The sequence below is a fragment of the Toxotes jaculatrix genome, chromosome 7 (genome assembly GCF_017976425.1).
Source record: "Toxotes jaculatrix isolate fToxJac2 chromosome 7, fToxJac2.pri, whole genome shotgun sequence".
NCBI classification, from domain to species: domain Eukaryota; kingdom Metazoa; phylum Chordata; class Actinopteri; family Toxotidae; genus Toxotes; species Toxotes jaculatrix.
The window spans coordinates 27,885,184-27,907,101 of NC_054400.1; the positions used below are offsets into that span (position 1 = coordinate 27,885,184).

The following is a 21,918-nucleotide window of genomic DNA, read 5'->3' on the forward strand; positions in this document are numbered from 1 at the left end:
CTTTAACAAAACCCTTTTTGTTGGAATCTCCAAAGCTTTCTCATATCATTTATCACAGGCCACATGTATATAAGTGTGGTGGAAAAATACTTTCTTCCTGATGAGAAGTCAAATAAAATTCTTTAGACAGTCATTGTCTGTCACATTAAAGTATTAACAAACTTATCATATGATCAGTGACTACATTCCTATAGGTTTAAGTAGACACATCATTAGCTGATATATGGGAAAATATGCATTTAGCTGTTTTTGTAGGACACAGACGTCCTTAGGTTGATAGCAAGCTGGAGGAAAATACAAGAAGTCAAAACCTAAACATCAACATCATCATCATCATAAAGAGGAAGAATCCAATCAGTAAACAAATCAGCAGACCAGTCTCAGCCAGAGAGGCCATCTGGTGTGTGACTGACCTGTCAATAGACCTTACACTGAGACTTCTAATGCAGGGAATAATACAACATCCAATCAGACTGAACCAACAAGGATACCAGTGATTCCTCGCAGTAGCGATGAATGGGCATAAAATGACATCTGTAGCACGACGAGGTTCATACCTCAGCGATGGCTTTCACCACCTCCACGTCCAAATGCGTGTCGGGCCGTCCCATTAAACTGCAGCCATTTTCGGCACAAACTTTTCTGATATTTCTTGCAGAAAATCCTCTTCTGCCGCCGCTTTCTTGTGAAATTCGCGCAGAGGTTTCTGCAGAGGAAAGGCCTTGTTTAGCCATGGCTAAAATAATGTGGCTGTAAGGTTCCAGGGACATTTTGGTTGGCGCGCCGCTCTGACAGGAACTAGGCTATCTTCTTCTTCTTCCTGGCTGCTGGATTCCACCGTTCGCCCAAACGCGAGGTTATTATAGATAAAGAACAGTAGGTGGCGACAATCCTGCAGCCGGTAGCAGCAGCAGGTCTCCATTACATAAAAGAAGAAGAAGAAAACAATGATAACATCCGGTCTGTGGACACGAGAAAACCGTCTATTCTCGTTTCTGCCTCTGCGTGATTTTGTATTTTGTTGCGTTAAGTAGAAGAAGAAAATCTAAGTCAGTTTTAAATTTCGAGGACTCACTTCAGACCCACAAAAAATAGAATGCCTCGTATTTAAATTTTGTTTTTTTTTTGTATTTTAAAACAAAAATCAAATAAACGCTTTTTTAAAATTTTAACACAGCTGTATCCAAACACTCAAATCATTCAGCTCATCAGAGACAGTTTAATTTCATTCTTTTTTATTTCAAGGAACTTTGCTTCATACAAAATGTTTAATGTAGAAACAACTGTAGAATTCAAAGTCTGGCCAAGAAACAGAAAATCAGGCAAACAAACATTTCACTGAATCCCAAGACCCAAATAAAGGAATGTTCCAGCTCTGCTGCATGGGGTGGAACTATCAACAATGTTCAATACTGTTTTTAATAGAAATTAGTTTTTTTCAACAAACCCCACAGTTTATATCAAATATTAAAAATCAACAACAAAATAACACATAGTATCTAAAAGTACTAAGTTTTCTACATGCACATACATTGTTAGAACATGCAAACATTTGTATTTTCTCAAGAAAAAGCCACATCTACACTGCCAATAGGATGCAGAAAGAAAGAGACTGGATCGCTTCTCGTGTTTGGTGGTCCACTGGTCCGGACCTGGACACAGGTTCATTTGACACTATACAGAGGCCACGTAGTCTAAGAAGGTACAGGAACTTTGAGGATTTCTCTGCCTTAGTGTGACGTAACTTTAAAATAATGGATGTGATCGATCTGCAGAAGAACGTGTTCCCCTCTTTAACAAAAAGAATCACTTTGACAGTATTCAGGGTTGCTTTCTGAAAACCCCTTTTATTACAGGAAACAGCTCCTCCCATTTAGAGCCGTGGGATTTCCATTTGACATTTTCAAAGTGGCTAAATGTTATGCATGCAAATATATGTATAAAGTTGCTGTAGTCCTAAATATTCTGCTTCTCGTTTACACTTTGTGCCTTTATGTATTTTCAGTCTTTTTCGTCTGCATGGTTTTTTTTTTCAAAGCATTTTCTATAAAACATTTGGTCACACTCATGCTGAAGCCTGAATCTGAAGAGACCAGCATGTAAAGCTACAGAATGGATGGACAAATGGGTTTTGTCTTGTTGCATAGCCCTACTCTGTGGTCTTGTGTCTGGCCCCTGTAGTGTGTGTCACTGTGGTTAAACAAGGCCCCTATCTTCCCCCTTCTGACCGACAGGGGGGGGGGGTCTTTCAAGAAATCCTCCACAAACACCTTCTACCCAATCAGCAGCTGCAAAGGTTAACACCCCCCCCCCCCCCCCCCCTTACCATGATGTAAAAGCTCAGCAATACATCAACAGTTCACAAAAGACAATCTGATATTGAAGTCAATCATGTGTATCAAGCAAGTTGCATATAACAAATATTGTTTGTGTGTAAATCAGCCTACGTATATCAGAGCAGATTATAGTTTCAGGCATCAGCAGTCAGTCCTCCAGAGCTCTGTGACTGGTAGATGCTGTGAAGATGTTTGTTTCTAAAAATCTGACAGCAGGAGAATTTCTTCCTTCAAATTGGAAGCAGAGATCAGTGAGGCAGCAGGGCAGCTGTTGGCCAGTCGGACAACTTGAAGGAAAAATCCACCCTCCAGCACTGTCAGATCCACTTCTGACCATCGTTAGACATCAGTCAAAAGGTCGTAGTTCTGTACTGTTTCAGTAGATGTTTTGTGATTTGAGTTGTGATTTATCTTGTTGCCACGTTCTCTCCAGTCTCACAGAGCCAGATGAGATTTTGTTAGTTTGAGGCAGAAAGTTAAACTTGGTTTTCAGTCTCAGTATTAAAGTAGCTGATCATGCAAGACTCCCTCAGTCTGCCTCATCTCCTACGTCTACAGTACTTCTCCTCTAAAGGGATTTCCTACATTTCCCAGAATGCATCTTGCCAAGCTCCAGCAAAAAGGCATTAACTTCTTGCTTTCGTTTAAAAGTGTGTGTGTGGACATATGAGGTGTGTCTCAGTTCCATACAACATACTAACAATTTACAGTATCTGTTGTCAGATAGTTTAAACTTAAATAGAGATAAATGGTCTCAGCTACAAAATCCAGCATTCAGTAATATATTGTTTAGCAGATAATATACAAATAATCAATCTATTTTACCATTTTCTACTAATAACAAATGATATAAGACGATCATCAACAGATGTCAATCAAAATGCAAATTTGGAATGAAACTGATAATTAAACTTAACAAAAGGAAAGCAAAATATGCCTGAGCAAAAAATGTATATGTATATAAAAGGTACATTTTGTTTTTAAAACGTTTACTGATATTATTTGCAGTCCTAGTACAATAACTTTTGTTATTGTGTGCAATCCCTTTCTCTAAAAGTTTCTCTTTGCATTTCATTGTCCACCAAAAAGCCAAGCAGATTCACAGAATGACATCTTTGAGTATACTTTTTTTTTTTTTTTCAGTGTGAACACTCCACTGTGCATTCAACAAACCTGCTTAGAGTTAGTATGTGGTATGGAACTGGGACAGTGAATGATGCAGTTGTATTGTGGTTTGTTTGCTGTTGATGTGGGTGGAGATGTTAGTCACTCCAGCTCCTTCACCGGCTCTAGAGAAAGAAAACTTTTTCATTCTGACACCAAAGCCTGATCTTTAATATGAATGAGTTAGATTGCTGTAACATTTCCTGCTGTCAGACTCCATGGTACAGTAAGTGCTGGAAATATCTTGGCATGACAGGATACAGGATCAGTTTTTTTTTCTTTTTTTTTTGCCAGTTATACATGAGAGTATGAAAAAAATAAATAATTAAAGGAAGAAACAGCACGAAACAACAAACTGGATCCAGATATGTAAAATGTATCCACCAAAGCTGATGCTTACCAATGTTAATTTGAATCCACATACACGCACGTGCAAACACACATGCATGCACACACACATACACAGCGCCTGGTTTGACCCAAATACCCATCAAGAGTCAGACTACATTACCCTTTGCTACTTTGGGTCCCAAATCAGACAATGCAGACTCTGTCACACCTCCCCACCACTCAGTCCCATCAGACCTCAGCTGACCAATGCACTCAGCAGCTCAAATAAGACGGGAGCTCACACTGGGACACCCTTTCAAAAAACAAATAAATAAATAAATCGAAAAGAAACTCTACACGGTGGTCATAGCAGGTAGCTGGCCAGGTCTACCATCTAAACATGCACAATGTGTTACTGGCATTAACGTAGCTGGAACACATATATTTATGCAGTTTTCATAGCGTTTCCACAACGTTTTTCATGGTTTATCAAAAACAAGAAAAATAATCAACTTTCATAAGGTCATTTTTTGATTCCTGTCGTTTAAGCGTACTGTAGGTATCGTTTCTCTCCTTGCAGATAAGGCTTTCTGTACAACATGTTTTCCAGCAGAGCTACATACAGAATGAACCAAACACCTACTCCAAGTGTGGATGCATTAGAAAACAGTTGACATTGCATCTTTTTCTACAGTATATCTAAAAGGATAGGCACTTTGTCTTAAAACATCGCAAAGAAGTCTGTAAGAAACATTAGACCTGAAACGATGGCAAACCAGAAGCAGTTCACGTAAAACACACTGTGGTCTTTTTTTTTTTTTTTAACGTCATACAAAAAAAAAAAAAAAAAGACAAAGAAAACATATACAAGGACATTTTAATAGAAAACAAATCAGTCAGTCAGGTACTTCTCACTACCACGGGCTGCTTCTCTCTTCAAGTTTGCAAGAAACATTTAACAGGTAAACAATCACCGCTGCCTGTGTGACAGCACTTCATCTGTTCGACTGACACAAAGGGAATGTCATAAAGGATTAGGCATAATCATAGAAGGGTAGAGTCCTAAACTAAAGAACATCACAGCTATTTGTACAGTGTCATAATGTCTTTGAGGTTTTCCAACGTTTTAAACTATCATTTCACTGAACTACTGAGCTGCTTTTTGTCCTGCTTCCATGACGTGCAGTGCCATCACTTTCTTTTGAAACTGCCATACTGACTCTCAAACGCACTTTCAGCTACTGTTTGATTCAATAACTGACTTCACGTACAGCTTAAAAATTAAACGGTCTGTTAGACTTTATGTTGCCCTGTTGGGTGTAATAATAATGTGGAAGAAGCAAGAGCGGCTGATAAAGAGAGCACAACTCATCTTGAGTCTGAAAAAAACTGATTTTGCATATGTGCCTCATCGAGATTTGACGGTACACAGAGTGGAGCGCTGTTAAACTCGTTTTATCATGTAGATCTTTGCAAAAGTAATTTTCCCTGGTAAACAGATAGTTAGAATCTAACTTTAAAGCAGCACTAATCAATATTTTTATACTCGTGTATAGTCTGTGTTTCTGATGTAATGCAGTTTGAGGGTCGATATGGTGGTGTCAACAAAACACTGGTCAAAGCAAATCAAGGATAGCTACGGTAAGATATCTGATGTTGGCAAAAAGTCTACTTCATAACGCTATGTGCCCTTACAATTTGTTGTTCACATTCAAATATTACCCACTTCAAGTGTTCTCCCTGTTTAGATGTTCTCCCTAAACTTAGCTCTCCAAGTTTGGATTAAAATACAGCATTAAACACACACAGTGACAATGTAAACTAAAGCCTTCAAAGAAGATGATAAAACTCATCACAGTTCCTCAAAAATGCATTAAAAAGGTTGGTTTAAAGCCATGCTAGCACCATTCGTCCTCCTCTGCCTCCTGGTAATACCTGGGTGCCCTGACGCCAGAGCCTGGGCTGGTGTTGCCCCCGAAGCTGAAGTGGTACCCATTGGGCACCCCAAGGTTCTGCTGTGGAGCCGGAAGCAGGGCTCCCATCATGCGAGGCAGTGCGGTCCAAGATGAGCGTCCGGCACGGGGGCTGGGCGACAGTGACGCCACATCCTGGAAGACGTCTAGCTGGTCCCGGAGGCTGCCGTAGGGGCTGCCCAGGGCATCGCCATGGCCCCGGCCCAAGAAGGGCTCGGAGCTGATACGAGTGACAGGGCAGGGGAAGTGGCGGGAGCCGCTGTGCCGGAGGGCGTTGTGCTCCGACAGGCCGCGGCTCAGCCGGCCAGGACTCAGAGAGGCCTGGCTGGACACAAAGTGCACGGGGGAAGAATTGGCAGTCTTGTAGGCCACCCCTGGCCGTGGGGTGAGGGGGGTCTGGGGGAGCTGCCGACGTCCGCGGCTTGGCGTGCTAGAACTGGAACTCAGTGCCACTGGGCTGCCTTTAACCCAACCACTGCCCTAGATGAAAATTGAACAAGCAATTTGAAACGAGAGAACGATGAGCAAAATATATAAGAGAGGAAAGGTAAAGGGAAGGAAACAGGGACAGGGCCACCAGAGGGAGGAGAGGAGAGGAAAGGAAAGACATCAAAATGTGATATGTGATGACACAGAACAAATGAGGGACAGAACAAAGGATGAAAGAACAAACACTAACGGAAAGGTAACGACAGACAGACAAAATGGATGGAAAATGATGAAAAGAGAAAGTGGGAAAAGAAGTGAAAGGCCATGAGAGGCTGCACTGAAGGCAGACAGAGGAGAAAGCAGTAATACGAGCATGCAGAGGGATCATCAGCCTTCAGTTTCCCTGCTTCTTCTCACTTTTTCCTGAACTGCCTCTCCTACACTCAACACGCTACCTGCACCATGCTGGTCTAAGGCCGCGCTGCTGCGTCAGTCATCATCAACATGCAGATGTATAGCAGACTGACAACGAGCTTGTATTAAGAAACACATCTGGTCAAAGCAGTTCACCTCTAGGACACATTTATGATGCAACTGATCCATTTACACACAGAGGCCTCTGAGGCCTCTAGTTTCACAGAGGTAAAACTACTATGAAGTGGAAAGGTGGTGTGTGTCTTAATGGAGCTGCTCTTTAAGCTGGTTTACTTAAGCTGAAATCTCACATGGGTCATTAATATTCACAACAAAACGTACACACTGCAACATGTTTTGAAGGGGACCCTACCACACACCAACAAACAAACACACACACCCACATGCCGTGTGTTAGCAATACAACATAGGCTGTGCCTGTGTAGCGGCTGGCCAGTTCCCTACATGGACATCTGCAGCCTGCAGGTAGATTTTAGCTGGTCTGGAGGTGGATGAACTGTAACAGTCACACTTCACACATCAGATATAACAGCATTAGTTTTAATCAGCCATCAAAACTGCTGTGAAAAGTATAAAGTATCATTTTGAGCAATGGCTGAAACCACAGACCCTTTAGAAATCCTCTTCACCTGGTCTTAAGTCTCATCTGGCCCTACTCTACACGCCTGTGCCCTCCCACCTGCTTGTTGCTGGTTTCCTGCCCCTCGCTGGGGGAGGCGGCGCAGCTAGCGGTGGCAGATTTGGTGTGGCAGTGTTCCCGGCTGCAGAAGCGGTCGCAGGAGTAGTAGCGCTGCTTGTCCGCTGAGGAGTGGTGGTGTTTCCTCTCGTGGGAGCGTCCGCGGTCGTGGGCTCGCTCTCTGGAGGCAGCTGGGTCAGACCCTGGCTCTCCTGGTGCAACCGGGGATTAGGAAAATATTACAGGGTGAAAGTGTACGTTTCTCTACTCTAGATAAAATTAGAGTTTTTGATGGATTTACTTTGGTTCTGGAGTGCCAGTCTACTTGTCATGGCATTTATTTCTGTTCAGTATGAAATAAGACGTTATTATTCTCAGCAGATATTTGTCACAGTAGGAAAAGCACAGGTTTCACTACTAACATGAACGATGGCTCTGTTCTGTTCCAGTGTCCCACTAAATCATGACAGTGTACCACTATGGACAATACCAGGACCCTGAAACTGAAGCAGCTACATGGAATTCAGCCATTGTGCATTTGATCATTCACACACGTGCTTTTCCTGAGGTCACATGTCAAAATGAAAATGCAGCTGTGTGCTCTTGCAGGTGACGCAGGTGTATATTTGGGAAATCACTTACAAGACTGAGGCCCTGTTCAGACCTGGTATTAGCAAGAGTCTCAGGTGATCCGATCACAAGTGGACAGCTCTAAGTACAGGTGTGAATGCACCCAAGACACATTGAGATCCAATCAGTCAGACCATGTTTGGAGGCCACATTCTTTTTATATGAATGTGTCCTGTATGTAATCATTCATGTTCTCAAATCTCATAAGCTAACTTTGTCCACAACGAAATTTTCAAAAAAACTTGTCTGGAACATGCCAAGAAACAGATCCAGTCTGTATTGTAATTCTTTCTTGCCACCGGTTAAAAACAACAACAGTCCATGTTCTTACTTTTTCAGATGTTCGTCCACCCTCACAAGAACAACATTCTTTGTAAATGCTTAAAGTCTAATATAAAAAGAACCTAAAATGATAGAATACCAGATAAGAGGATCTTCAGTCCAACAATACTGGCCTCACTGTTTGCCTATAAACACCACTCTGTCTACACTCAGTGAGAAGCTGGTCCTTTGGACACTCTGTCCTCAGCTGAAGCAGAGAACTCTGCAGCAGCCTTAAGACAGACAGTGAAGGCTTTTTATCCCTTCTACTGACTGTTTTCCTTTCTCCACAGCTTCACCCTGCAGAGCAGCTACCTATTAATCAATGGGTCGTCATGTCTTTCAGTCTCTTTTATCTGAGTGTGTGTCTGGAGCTGCCGTCTCACAGTCAGACCCAGAGAGACCACTGCTGATCTCTATCACAGCTGAGACCCTGCAGGGTCTCCACTCCACTTCTTTAACACCCTTACACATTTTTATAGATGGCTTATTACATGTGATCACATGTAGCATTGAATTTCATTTCTGAAACGCACCATAAACTGTGACTGTTAACAAAGGTTTAAACCAAAATGTACATTGCAGCAAACTGCACTGTGTCGTCAAAGTCAAGGACACTTATATAAAATGATTAATTTTGTCCAAGGGAAACATTTTGGGGAAATACACTTATTAACTTTCTGGCAGAGAGATGACAAGATTAATACCACTCTCATATCTATTCATTAAATTTAGAGCCACAGCCAGCAGCCCGTTAGCTTAGCATTAATACTGGAAAGAGCTAGCCTGGCTCTGTCCATAGGGGACAAACTCTGTCTCCCACCACTAAATAACATCTCCTTTACTTAACCTGTAAAAAATATTAAAAATGACAATTTACTGTTTGATGGGGATCATGTGCTGGACACTTGTTGCTTAGCAGTTGCCAGGCAACCAGCAGAGGCTCTCCACCAAAATGAGAGGGAGTGAATTTCATTTTCTTTTTTTATTGTATTTTAAGACTGGACTTTGGTTACAGGGCAGCCAGTGTGACTGTCCACTGACATTATTTCTGTTTCTTTTGTTTCTTCTATTTTGTAACAACTGAACGATCAGCCACAACATTAAAACCAGTTACTGAGGAGACAGTCCTGAGGGTGTTTTGGAAGAAATATCCAACAAATGCGACTTTTGAATACACAGTGTGTTTGTGTGTGCGTGTGTGTGTGTGTGCTGACTAACCAGCAGAGGCTGGAGGTTGTCCACCTAGAGGTGTATCCAAAGACCTCTGCCTCTTCTCTCTGTCTTTATCCCTGTCTCTGCGGTGGTGGCAGCGGTGGTGGTGGTGATGGTGGTGGGGCCGCTCCTGGCTGGGTTTCTCCAGGGTGTAGTCCCTCAGGTTGACTTCCTGGGGTCGCTGTGGGGCCACAGTGGAGGCTGAGCGCCTCATGGGACTGGCATCAGGGACAGACTGAGGGAGGGGGGATAGAGGGACAGAGAGGGTCACTGAGCACTTGTAGTTTTCATATAGCTCCAGTTTCATACTAAGACTACACCTGATTCTTCTGAGTGCTCATTTGTTGACTCACTTACTGAACCCTCTGACACGCTCCACTGAGCAGGATCTGACTGTTCCCACTGCAGATGGTATGAATCCACATTAAAACACCAGAATTTTATTCACGATACCACGTGATTAAAGACAATTAAGGCGTGAAATGATATGAAAGTATACATAAAGTTTTAAAACAAATTGACTGTGCTGCCATATAGAAGAGTAAAGCTTTTAATAGCTTTATATAAGGACTGCAGCAGTGGGAACACCTGGTGCTCCTGCACCTACAGCTCTGACTTAACCACATTTCCACTGTACCGCTGAAGAATAAAGGAGCAGGTGTTTCATCCAAAGTGGAAGTTCCTTCATTAGCTAAAACAGACTCCCTTTGTTTACAAGGACTCGTTAGGAAACCATCTGAACTTGTTAATGTGTGATGAGATATATATACTGCACATACACATATATAATTAAGCTAAATATTAAGGAATTTGACATTAGATCCTCAACCAGAATTACATACCTGGTCAGAAATGTCGTAGGTAAGACTTAGATAAGAGTTCTGCTGGAGCAGTTTTAACTCATGACCTCAGGGTTTCAAAGATCCAGACTACAGCCCTGTCTGGATCCTATGTATTTTTGTGTCATGTTATTAGACACACAGAATCAACTGCATCAACAATGACAAGACCTATACAAATAGCTTAACATACGCTGGTAACAACAGATGCAGTGGCAAAAATGTCCTCTCAAATCCTGCCACTGGGGGGCGTCAAAGTTGGAAGTTTTCACATGCCACACAGAGGGGCTTTAAAGCTACGGGACCATACACGATTCAGGCTCATGATCCAGAATAATAGTGATTCTGGTTGTATGCTGGTGTTGGTCCATGTGAGTCCATGTGATCATCTGACATCACCATCTCAATACAATACACTCAATACAGGAACCATAAACAGGTATATACTGTAGGCTGTGTGACAGCGTGTACGTACAGGTAGATGGATCCCTGGAGAGTGTCGTGAGTGGCCCCGCTGTTTCACAGGAGAGGAAGCAGAAAAAAAAAAGAACAGCAGAGAAAGAGAGGAGGGACATTAAGCAACATCAGCAGCAGCTACAGTTTTGTTCTGATGAAAGCGATCAAATCTTTCACTGACAGCCAACTTCTGTGCAGTTCTTATGTCATTAAAGTCGTTTTGTTTGTAGAAAAATGACACAATCCTGTTGAAAACTGATGCTTTACAGTTATTTAGGACAGAGGGGGGTAGTGGCAAGTATTACTGTCTGTCTTTTGTGATAGCAAGTGGTTTAGTTACTTTACATATTTACATCTGGCATGTAAAATATGTAAAGTAACTAAAAATCATGGAGAAAAAACAAATAGGTATCAAGCTGCATGACACAGAAACACTCAGGTACCTCAACACTGTATTTCAGTCAGCTACTTTACTGAACCATGTGCTGTTCTGTGATGTCTGTTGCAGGTTTCATCAGCTGCCAGAGAGAAAAAAAAAAAAAATAACACACTGCACAGGATGAAACACAGACATTTTTCTGTGGGTTTCTGTCCAGTGCTCACTCTGTCTGCTTCTTTCAGCACATCCTGGACTCTGCCTCCGTGACTCTGTCAGATAACTCGGAGAACATACCAGTATCGATTCCCTCTGTTCTCGCCTGCCAGGCTTGTTATTTGGAGAGAGGCCGACCGGAGCATATCCTACAGATTAAAATGAGGGTTCGGCACATACTGTATTAAAAGGTGATGAAACTGCATAAATCAGGATTGAATGTCCAGTATCACCTGGGTTAGAGGAACAGAGAGTGGGGCTTTGCTTTCTCAGCGACCTCACTGTGAACAGACAGGCCAGACTGACTGAGTCACTCAGGTTTCCCATGTCACCACAGCACAAAGAAGGATCTTAAAGAGCAGAACACGTCTTAACACATGTCACCTCCTGATCCTCAGCTCAAATTAAGCAAAAGAAATGCAATAGCAAGAATGACAGATAAACTCCTGCAACTGAGGAGCGGAGGCCCCAGAGTTCAGACTGCACGGTACAGTTCCCAGCACACTCCAGCAGCCGCAGGCAACTTCCAAAAGGCCAGCATTAATTGAATTGGCTAAAGGATTTCCTGCCCTCTGTTCCAAAAGGTGAGAAAAATAAGACAGCAAGTCAACAAGGCAACCTCCCGCCCCTGTTCTTTACATCCTTTCATTATTACTCTAGATTCTCTCACTTCTACAGTAACCCAATTACCGTCTTCCTCTCCCATGCATCTTGTGCCCAAAGCCATTTGGAGCCACTACCATCTTTTCAGTTGGCAGCAGGAGAAAAACAATACTGGACAAACAGCTGGCGACCGGCCAGGATCTAATCAGATTACTGTAGACTTCTCCTCTGCAGCGAAAGTAGGATCAACAACAGCTCTTTCCAAATGGGCTGTGAGAGGAATGCACTTTAAATGCATGAATCGATCAATATCAACATCACTCAGGAAATGAGGGGCTTATTATATTTCTTAGGTTCTAGTGAAAGATTCATTTAGAGTTTTTCAGCCTTAACCGGATGAATAGTGAGTCCATGCTTCCATGCTGTTTCAGAAGAAACGTTCTATGTGATGGTTCACTACACTGTTACAAAAAAAAGCACTGACTGACTGTTGTTCTGGGTTATTTTCAGTAATGTAAGCACAGCACACTTTTCCTTCACTCACTGAAAATGTAGAGCTATGATATGATGTGTTTAACAGCCCTCTCGCTAAAGAAAGAAAGTTCCAAACACTCTGGTGGTGGTAGAAGTTAACAGAAAGTTGTAGGTGTGGTACAGTGTTTCTTCAGTCAACAAAAACTGTGACCAAAAAAAAGCAAATCGATTGACAACACTTTTTAAAAAGACAAACAAAGCAATAAACTGAAAAAAGTGATCTTTTCAACAAAAACTATGAGGAATTTTATTACAGATTCTGTCTACAAATAAAACTGTGGGAGGAGATGAATGGACAAATGAACTAATCTTTCCCTTTGGAAATTAGCTTCAGCTTTATACACATGAACAGTACATCGGACACTGCTTCTGCAACTGAACCTGTTCCTAACAAATAAACTAAATACACTTAAAGACATAAATACATAATGAAGAACACATGAAGCTGCTGCAGACACTCTGCTAATGTGCTGCTCACAGCTCCTGTGTAATAAAGATGTGTAATATAACAGAAATGTCACAATTGTACAGACTAAATGAATCTTTAGTCCCATTTAAAATTAGATAAAACATCTGAGGAAAAGGGCGAGAAAAAAAAGGATTGAGTGCTGGATTTAAGCAGGATGTTAAACATTTAAATCTTACTGCAGCTTTTCTCTAAAGGTATATTACTGCAAAAATGTTATCTGGCTGGCTTAAGTTGCTCATCTGAAGCTAAACCCAGATACTGAACAGTGCTTTAGTGAATATGTGAGTGAATCCAGCCTCTGCTCTGCAGACGAGAGGACAGGAGTGACTGGGCGACTCTGTTCAAGCAGCCAGAGTCTGGGAACGACAGGTGGATTTACTGAGGAGAGTCGATCTGTTGTATCACTGCAGAGCAGGATGACATGAGCACTGTGTGTGTGAGCCATTACATTCTGCTATGAAGAGGCACAGTGTTTTCTCTCCTAATCTCCCAACAGGCTAGAAAAACACAACATCAGAATTAAAAATGCAGGACAAAGATCTGACTAAAACTGTATAAAGATCTTTAGTTTTAGTTATTGACTGAAACAACTAAGATGTGACTATAAATAATATGCATCCTTGTCAGATGACTAAGACTAAAACTGAGTCTAATTAAGTTTTGAACACAAATGTGGAGCAGATGAGATGTTACCTGCAGCTCAGCAGTAAGGCGAGGCATAGAAGCAGCTCTGCCCTGGTTCTCCAGACCCGTGCCAGGGACTGGGATCGTACTGCTGGCACTGGTCTCCATCCTCCTCATCTCCACTGACTCCTGGACACACACACAAACACAAGCCCATTAGCATCACTGGTGTGTGTAGGGGTAGGGTGGACTGAGAGTTACTTTTCCTCTTTACTTCTCCTTAAGCAGCAGATGTTAAACAGCCTGAACCCTGTGCTGATCAATGTTACTGTAATGTTCACACAAACTCTGAATCCTGCGAACTCCTGCACTTACACACAGGTAGGCTGGACTTAATATAATGACTCACTCAGTTAATTTACTATAGTGTACATTTCCACAGTACTAATTGCATCAGTACAACAACTAAGTCCTGTCACATTCAACAGGAGCAGATCAGAACATGTGTACAGGTTCACATACACACCACGTGTTGGACGGTACCTGAATGACGGCAGTGTCTGGTGTGTCCTCTGACGGGCCCCTGGATATGGTTCTCTTAGCCTTGGGTTTCTCCATCACCAAGGAAGGTGATGGCTTGATGTTGTGATCATGACCTGGCCTGTGTGTTATATCAGTCACAGCTCAGCATAATAATAATAATAATAATAATCATCATCATCATCATCATCATCATCATACAGTGTAAATCAGGTTACAGAGTAACAGGTTAACATTTTCACACTTAGAGCTGTATTCATTCAGTGTGTGAGCACCGTTCAGTGGTTTGAGTGAAACCTTTAATTGGATTTGAACCATCTATATAGCTATTATCCAATATTTGATACACACGGTTCTGTGAATATTATTTTGAATGAAAATGTGAGTGAAACAGTAAAAGCAAACCCACTCTTTGTTTAAGAAGCTCCTCTAGCATGGTAGGTTTTTCTGAGACCATGTTACATTGTGTTGTATCATTATTACATTATTACATTATCTTTTATATTCTCCGTAATGTAGAATATTCTCGGACACAAATACCAAGTGGCCTAATGACCCACGTTACCTCAACCACTCTCACTGGTTGTGTCCAACATCCCCTCCTTGTTTACTCACTCATTGTTCTCCATGTAGCAGACACTCAGATACTACTACTGCATACTACTTTTTGGTTTCATTGTGGGGAAAAATACATTTTATTTATAAAGCACTTTTCAAAACATAGTTACAAAGTGCTTTACTTAACAACAATAAGATAAGTAACATAAAATCTGATAATCTAGTGCATAGGGGGAGAGCAGCCAAAGCATGAACATCCCCACAGAGATTAAAGGCCTGGGACTCACCACCAGTCAGTCAGACCTGAAGCTTTTCAGATGAGAGGTGAAACGTCTCAGAGAATCTAAAGCAGCTGCTTCTGACTTAGCTCTCTTCCCCCGTTATACAGTACGCTCATTTATTTCTCTGAATGAAAAACATGTGAGCACTGCCAGAGAGAAAATACATAGAGTACAGCAGACAAACTTGGAATCACATCCCCTGCAGTAAACCTTCTCATCTGAGCAGACGTAAGATCAGGATGGGAAATTAGCCTGAGCTGCTGGTTAAGAGCAGATCTGCTTCTCTCTCAAGGTTCAGTGGCCTTTAACACTCAGACTGATTTAAAGTTCAGAGTAGGAGTTACCCATCAACTCAACACTAAACACTGTGTGGATGAGTCATGAATTATCTGACAGTGTAGATTATAATCCTAAAGTAATCATGAGTCATTGACTTTGTACAGTGGCCCCTAAGGACAAAGCACATACAAATACAAAAAAAACCAAAAACGCTCCAGATATGAAAACACAGACAAAAGTGAAAACACAAACACTCAGGGAAACACGCTACAAATCCAGAAATGTGACAAATACAACAACACATGCAACACAGATCTGCTGCACCAGGAGTGCTCTGGAGTGATGGGCTTGATTTGGATAAGCAGCGACAGATTTATTTGCTTATATCAATAACCTAACCCTTTACTAAAGTGGGATATTTTTTCCAGGAGAGGAAGTAACCATTTAGATTTCAAACATGCGGTCAGTTTATCCAAGTAATGTCCGTGTGATCTGACATTTTCAGACATTTGAGGAAAGGCCTTCTGGGTGAGACTAGCAAGACAGTCAGTGTCCTGTCTTATCTCTGCAAGTCCTCTGGTAATTTACGGCTGGCTCTGTTGTCCACAGCTTTTTGAAATACAATTGAATTCCTTTAGGATGATAAAATGTGGCCTCAGATTTAAATATAATATTTGTTGATGTCAGTTTATCTGAAGGTAAAGCTGAATACATAGTAAATACATGTGTTATTGGGCAGTTTAACAACATCTCTGTGGACTTTGGGGTTTTTATACAAACAAAATGAATAGAGGCAGTGTTTTCACTCATGGATGTCCTTTGTTCATAGGGGCCACAGTTACTGGAGAAGAGAATTTTACTGAGCCTTTATTCATCACACCTTACACCTGACCATGTGCTTATGCTATATACTCCTGGTACACCAGGTTAAAGCAGTTGCAGGTTACAGTAGGTGCATAGTACCTTGTCTTAACTGTCAGTCTTGACACAGTAAATGTGAACGTAGGTTTTAGTTTTTATGTAGTAAATCCAGCTTAAATGTGTTGTATTCCTGTGCTAAATTACATCATACTGTTTGGTCTCCATGTGATAAACCTGATCTTAGATTTTTGTCTTGGTGTATTAAACACAAGACAAGAATGTACTTAAGTTCTCAGCCTCTGTAGATAAGGCACAAACAGTGCAGAGAGGATTTACAAGAGCCACGTGTCAGGATGGAGCAGCAGAAATATATATATATATATATATGCATTAAATATAGAATTACAATGACGAAACATACAACTAAGCTTTTCTTTTTTCTGATATATTAAAGTGAGTGTGTTGCTGTATTTTACCTCATTACTAACATCAACACCATCTCCACCTCCTCCTGCCCCCAGCTGCTGGACCTGCACCCCCCCCCCCCCCGATGGCTGAAGTTTTTGTGTCTTTCCCATGAACATGCTTATCATTATGTCATCTGAATACACTCAGACTGTGACCCAAAAGTAAATATGTCCCTCAGTCTTTACATTTATATGGTAAATAAGAAGTTAATTTTCAGCCTGGATGCAGTATTCTACACCAAAATCTAGTATTAATCTAAACGCTGGTACTTGGTTTGTACTCTGGATGCAGTGAACCCAACTGCAGGTTTTAAAATTCATGTGGAAAATGAAGTTTTAGTTCCTGAAGCGTTGAACTTACAGCGTGCCTCCATTGTTGAGGGAGTTGGAGCTAGGTCTGGTCTGTGGCTGGGACTTGGCATTGGATTTGGGCTGGGACTGAAGCATGCTGGGAGGCTCCACACTGTTTAACATCATAGGCAGGCCTTTCTCCTGCATGTGAGTCAGAGGCAGCAATGGCTTAAACAGAGCCCCGACCTTGCACTGTGGAGGAGAGATGGATGGCAACATGCTGAAGACATTCAGAGGCAGCAGGCAGAATATTGTCGGACCCAGATCTGACAGCGGGGGGCTCAGTGCCACCCAGATGTAGAGACTGGGGCCAGAATATTCATTTCTCGCAGTCATGCTTGTATGTAGCACTGTACAACTGTGTGCATCTGTGTGAGTGTTTGTGTATGCAGAAACAAACATACACCTGTACAGTAGATGTGCAAGGTTGCAAATAACTACCGACCAGCAGCCAAACGCAGATTCATCTTTGGCTGTGGCTTGTGAGTGCGCCTTCAATGCAAACTGGATCAATAGTAATAGGTAACCGATCACTGGGTGCTTTTACAGTGGAAATATTAAATTGGGGAAGCAGCTGATTGATTTTGTCATCCACCGCTGAACGGCTGGTGGATACAAAAGCATCTTCTTTGCATGTGTGTATGCATGCAGGCATACAGTCAAAGTGTGGGTCAGTGTGTGTGCATACACAGTGTAAGTGGGCGCATGCATACGGGTTTGCACTACTGCATCCAATGTGGGTGTGCTTCAGTGCATGTGCATGTGTGTGTGTGTGTGTGTAGCTGCGGGTACGTGTGGTGTGCATGTTGTACCTGGGAGCCTGACGCGTTCTGCTGCTGCTGCTGCTGCAGCTGCAGCCTCCTCGCTCGATTCTGCTTGTAGTAGTCGAAGATCATCAGGGCTGCGTAAACCTTCCCTACCGTCAGTTCATTGGCTGGTGAGGAGAGAGAGGAGAGAAGAAATGATGTGAGGAAGGAGGACAGTACAGGAAAGAAAGGAGGGAGCAGAGGAGGAAATTCTGCTGACTCATTCATCCCTCCCTCCTCAATTCATCTCTATTTGCCTGCTCGTCTCCCTAATGGTTTAGTTTTAAGAAAAGAAACTTCTTAATGAGTGTGATTTAATGAATTCACAGCAGGTAATTAAAATAGATTTTTAATGTAAACAAAAAGAGCATCATGAAAGAGCTGACTGAAAATGCCTCTGTGTAGATAGGTGGTGAACACTTCTTACCAACAGGTGGCAGCAAAAGCAAAGCTCACAGCTGCACAGGAGGGTTCGTCTTTTAATGCACTCACGTGGAGGGACACATGCACAGGTACTCACTCACTGCACTGACCAAACTGTACTTTATCAAACCCTTTACTTTCACCTATACTCTTAATTTTAATTTAATTTACCAGAATTATCAACATGGTACTTATTACCAACATAACATATTATTTATCTAATGCTCATCATCTGTAAGCAGCAGAATTTCTTTCCTGCTCCACTTTTGTTTTCTTTTTCTTTCCACTTCATACAGTCAGTTTACAGGTGTTGTGGTGTACTACCACATAATGTAAAAGAGGTTGTATAAAGCTTTTTGTGTCTCCAGCTGTGTGAAGTCTGATTAATGTCCTCAAGTGATGTCACTTGAGTCTACAAGTTAGCATAACACACCCAAACCCTCCAACCCAGCTGTCAGCAGTCAAATTGTCATGTGGGCAACAAGGTAGAGGAATGTGATTTTGACCGTAATGATAAATCAGCAGAGAACTGATTCTGTGTGATTCTTAGAGTTTTGATGAATACATACTACATCTTTAAAAAACGATCCCATAGAAACATTTTTGGAGCAAAGACTGCATCATTTCAAGGATGTGATGTTTGAAATGTGAAGTTGATAGTGAATATTTCACAAAAATGTTCTCATACCTACAAAAACAAAAAAAGTTCAACAAAACTTTAAGCCTTAACAGAAAATCTGCATTGAGATGAACTCCAGTAAACCTGGGCCTGGTGTCTGTGGTGTGTAGGTTTCTGAAAGGACGTGGGTCTTTGGCTCTGAGTGGAACCCAGGAGAGCTGATTTGGCAGTGACATGGTACAAGACAGAAAACAGGCTTGTGTTTAAGAATTTGTAACTTCTTAGTCAGTAAACAAATGGCAAACAATTGACAAAAAAAATCTGTGGCATCACTTGGAGTAAGAAACTTTAAGCTGTGTCCAAAATCCTTTCCTCACTCACTCCTCCTCACTCCTGCAATTTCCCCACTGAGGGACTAATAAAGGATTCTCTTATCCTCTGTAAATAAAAGACACTCGTAGTTGCTTTTTCAGTCGTGAGAGGCAACCTGAGATTTTGGACACTTGATAATCATCATCATTTTGTCATCACTGACAGTTCCCACACAGCGTTTTGTCGTTTTGGACGTTTTGGTTGGACAATCGCTGATGTTGATCTCATAAGGAGAAATCAGTCAATCATCAGCGGTCTTCCTGGATTAACCCATTATTTTGGGCGGTGGAAGGGACAGACTACCAGTGAAAGCATTCACTACCTAATGGAGACTTATTTTATTCAACGTTCACTGTACATTTACTGAACATTTACCCAAAGTAACTGACACGTTAACTAATCCCAGCTTATCATTTTTACTAGCTCATTCAGGCTAATAAGGCTGCCAGCTAGAGTGCACTCAGAACACTGTGGCTGATTTAGTTAATCTTGAGCTCACGTGCAGATTTTTTTTTTCCCTGAGACCAACTGAGTGGTTGAAGAGTAGGTACATTTTCAGGCAGCCAAGATTTTTTTTGGTTGACTGCATCTCTCCTCTACAGTAAGCAGGGAGTGATTTTAGACTCAGCTCTGGGATTTGTTCTGATGTTTGTTCTGAAACTTAATAAAGTTTTTCTAATTCTGATTAGTGCTGTACTGGATCTAATTTGTCTGAACATATGGAAAGTAAATCTCAGGAACATGCTTAAGCTTTCAGAGCGACCGATTAAAGAAAAGCTGAGTGAGAGTTTGCAGTGAGTTACAGCAGAGCAGAGACCACCTGCTGGAACAATACATCATGACTTCAACTCTCTATTGTATCTTGGCATCTCTGGGTTGGCTTCAGCCCTGAAGAGTGGGCTGTCACAGTCAATTGATATGAAATATATATATAAAAAAAAAAAAAAACATGAAAAAAATGTATAGGCGTGAGTATTTTTCCAGATCAGGGGCTCTGACTGATGGTGAAGAGGACAAATCCAAAGCACGTCGTGCAGAATAAAAACATCCACAACGCCTCATTACGTACTGTCACCATGGTAATAACCCTGAGACATCCAGGCTAATTACTTAATGATGAACTGTCCTTTATGAATGTGAGAAAAAAGATTAGATAAGGTGTGAAAAGTTACGCTTGAACTTTCACATAAAGACAGTTTTGTTTAATTAGTAAGTTAGTGCTCAGTGAAGAAAAGACATCATTTGTAGAGAAATTATAATTTATGTTACTCTACATTACGGAGAACGTCTTTTTAGGAGATCCAGATATTTAGGTGACTGTGATGGTGCTGATGGTGGAATGCTTACGTTTATGTGGCGTCACCAACAGGTCCATGGTCTTTTGTGAGAGGTTGGGCCACACTGTGGACAACTCCTTCTTTAACTCAGCGTCAGATAATCGCTGGGCTACCATACCTAAAAATCCAAAGAGAGAGAGAAAGAGAAAGAGACAGACCTTTAACCCCCTTTATCAAAGCACATAGTTGTGAAGGAATTGTTCCTGAGACGAGGGATGAAGAGAAGTCAGTAAAAAAAAAAGCTGAGGCTTCAGAGGCAGTGAAGCCAGGAGAGAGAATCCAGCAGACACACCCAGCACAGCACAAAGATGTGTAATGAGCCCAAATGGGAGATTTGCAGCTCTGAGAACAATAAATAGCAGCTGGTTCTTGCACACATCTGTCACTGTGGTTGGGACTGGCTGGCTGCTAAACGTGGCATTTCACATAACATCACAGTGAGGCAGATTTTGGAGTTTGAGACATTTGAAGTCATTTGTTATTTGCTATGACTTTATCAGTTATTTGGGAACATTTTGGGTGAACTGCAAAAAAAATGGCATATTTAATAAAGTAGTTTAACTGGTGACTAACTATATATTCAACCTAAATAATATGAACATCATATTTATCTTCTGTGTTGCGTTTCTCTGACCTGAGGCCAGTTTGATCTCCAGGGCGGTGCGGATCAGGGCCATCAGGGTGGAGGTGAAGTGGACGGTGTTGTCATCAGCGATGGGCATGTTCATTTTGACGAGACGCTGAGAAGAGGAGACAAGTGGTGACAGACTGACATTAGACCACCACAACCAAGTTCTAACAAACAGCCCAGTCAGAACATACAGTCCACCCAGAGAAATCAATCTGTGTGCTGCTGTGATCAAATACCCTCCATGGATTCATTCTCTGAGCATAAAGGCGTTTTGTTTCATGTTTGAACTATGGCCGTATTGACAGAATGTTACTGTGACTCAGTTCAGCACACAAAAAGCCTTCTCTACAAGTACGTACAGAGGAGACAAACTGGACATTCACATTCACTGCTACTGGCTACAGTATGCAATACGCTGCAAGTCAAAGTGCACTGGTGCAAGACTGACATTGACCGAAAGAAAAGGTGAGAGAAGGCATGTAACGCATAACCATGAAGGTGCCTCGGCAGTCGCAGGAGCTCGACTCTGTGGTTGCCATCCTAACAATCGTCAACTTGGAGTTGAGGAGGTTGAGTGTGTGAGCTAACAATAAAAAAAAGTGTCCATTCCACCAAGCTTGGGCAGCCGTAGCAGGAAGACTTGGTTCATATAGGACTGATAGCAAGCACTAAGATGCATCAGAATGATGTGGGATTGTTGCTGAAAGAGTTGAGCTCCCCTGAACACAAAAAGCATTCATATACATGTGCTCTCAGTGGCAGTGCAG

The 21,918-nt window shown here is 41.8% G+C and overlaps 1 protein-coding gene across 1 annotated transcript in view; it reads right to left on the reverse strand.

The window, feature by feature from the left end:
* Nucleotides 1-3,448: 3,448 nt before the first annotated feature.
* LOC121185246 (voltage-dependent N-type calcium channel subunit alpha-1B-like) overlaps nucleotides 3,449-21,918 on the reverse strand; it is a 122,995-nt gene continuing 104,525 nt past the window's right edge. The window contains exons 40-49 of the mRNA XM_041043316.1: nucleotides 21,155-21,260; nucleotides 20,531-20,638; nucleotides 17,776-17,897; nucleotides 16,974-17,155; nucleotides 14,170-14,287; nucleotides 13,696-13,815; nucleotides 10,824-10,862; nucleotides 9,516-9,744; nucleotides 7,347-7,555; nucleotides 3,449-6,283 (exon numbers count right to left, since the gene is read on the reverse strand). Of these exons, the coding sequence (XP_040899250.1) occupies nucleotides 5,729-6,283; nucleotides 7,347-7,555; nucleotides 9,516-9,744; nucleotides 10,824-10,862; nucleotides 13,696-13,815; nucleotides 14,170-14,287; nucleotides 16,974-17,155; nucleotides 17,776-17,897; nucleotides 20,531-20,638; nucleotides 21,155-21,260 (1,788 nt within the window). The 3' untranslated portion in view covers nucleotides 3,449-5,728. The remainder of the gene's footprint in view (nucleotides 6,284-7,346; nucleotides 7,556-9,515; nucleotides 9,745-10,823; nucleotides 10,863-13,695; nucleotides 13,816-14,169; nucleotides 14,288-16,973; nucleotides 17,156-17,775; nucleotides 17,898-20,530; nucleotides 20,639-21,154; nucleotides 21,261-21,918) is intronic.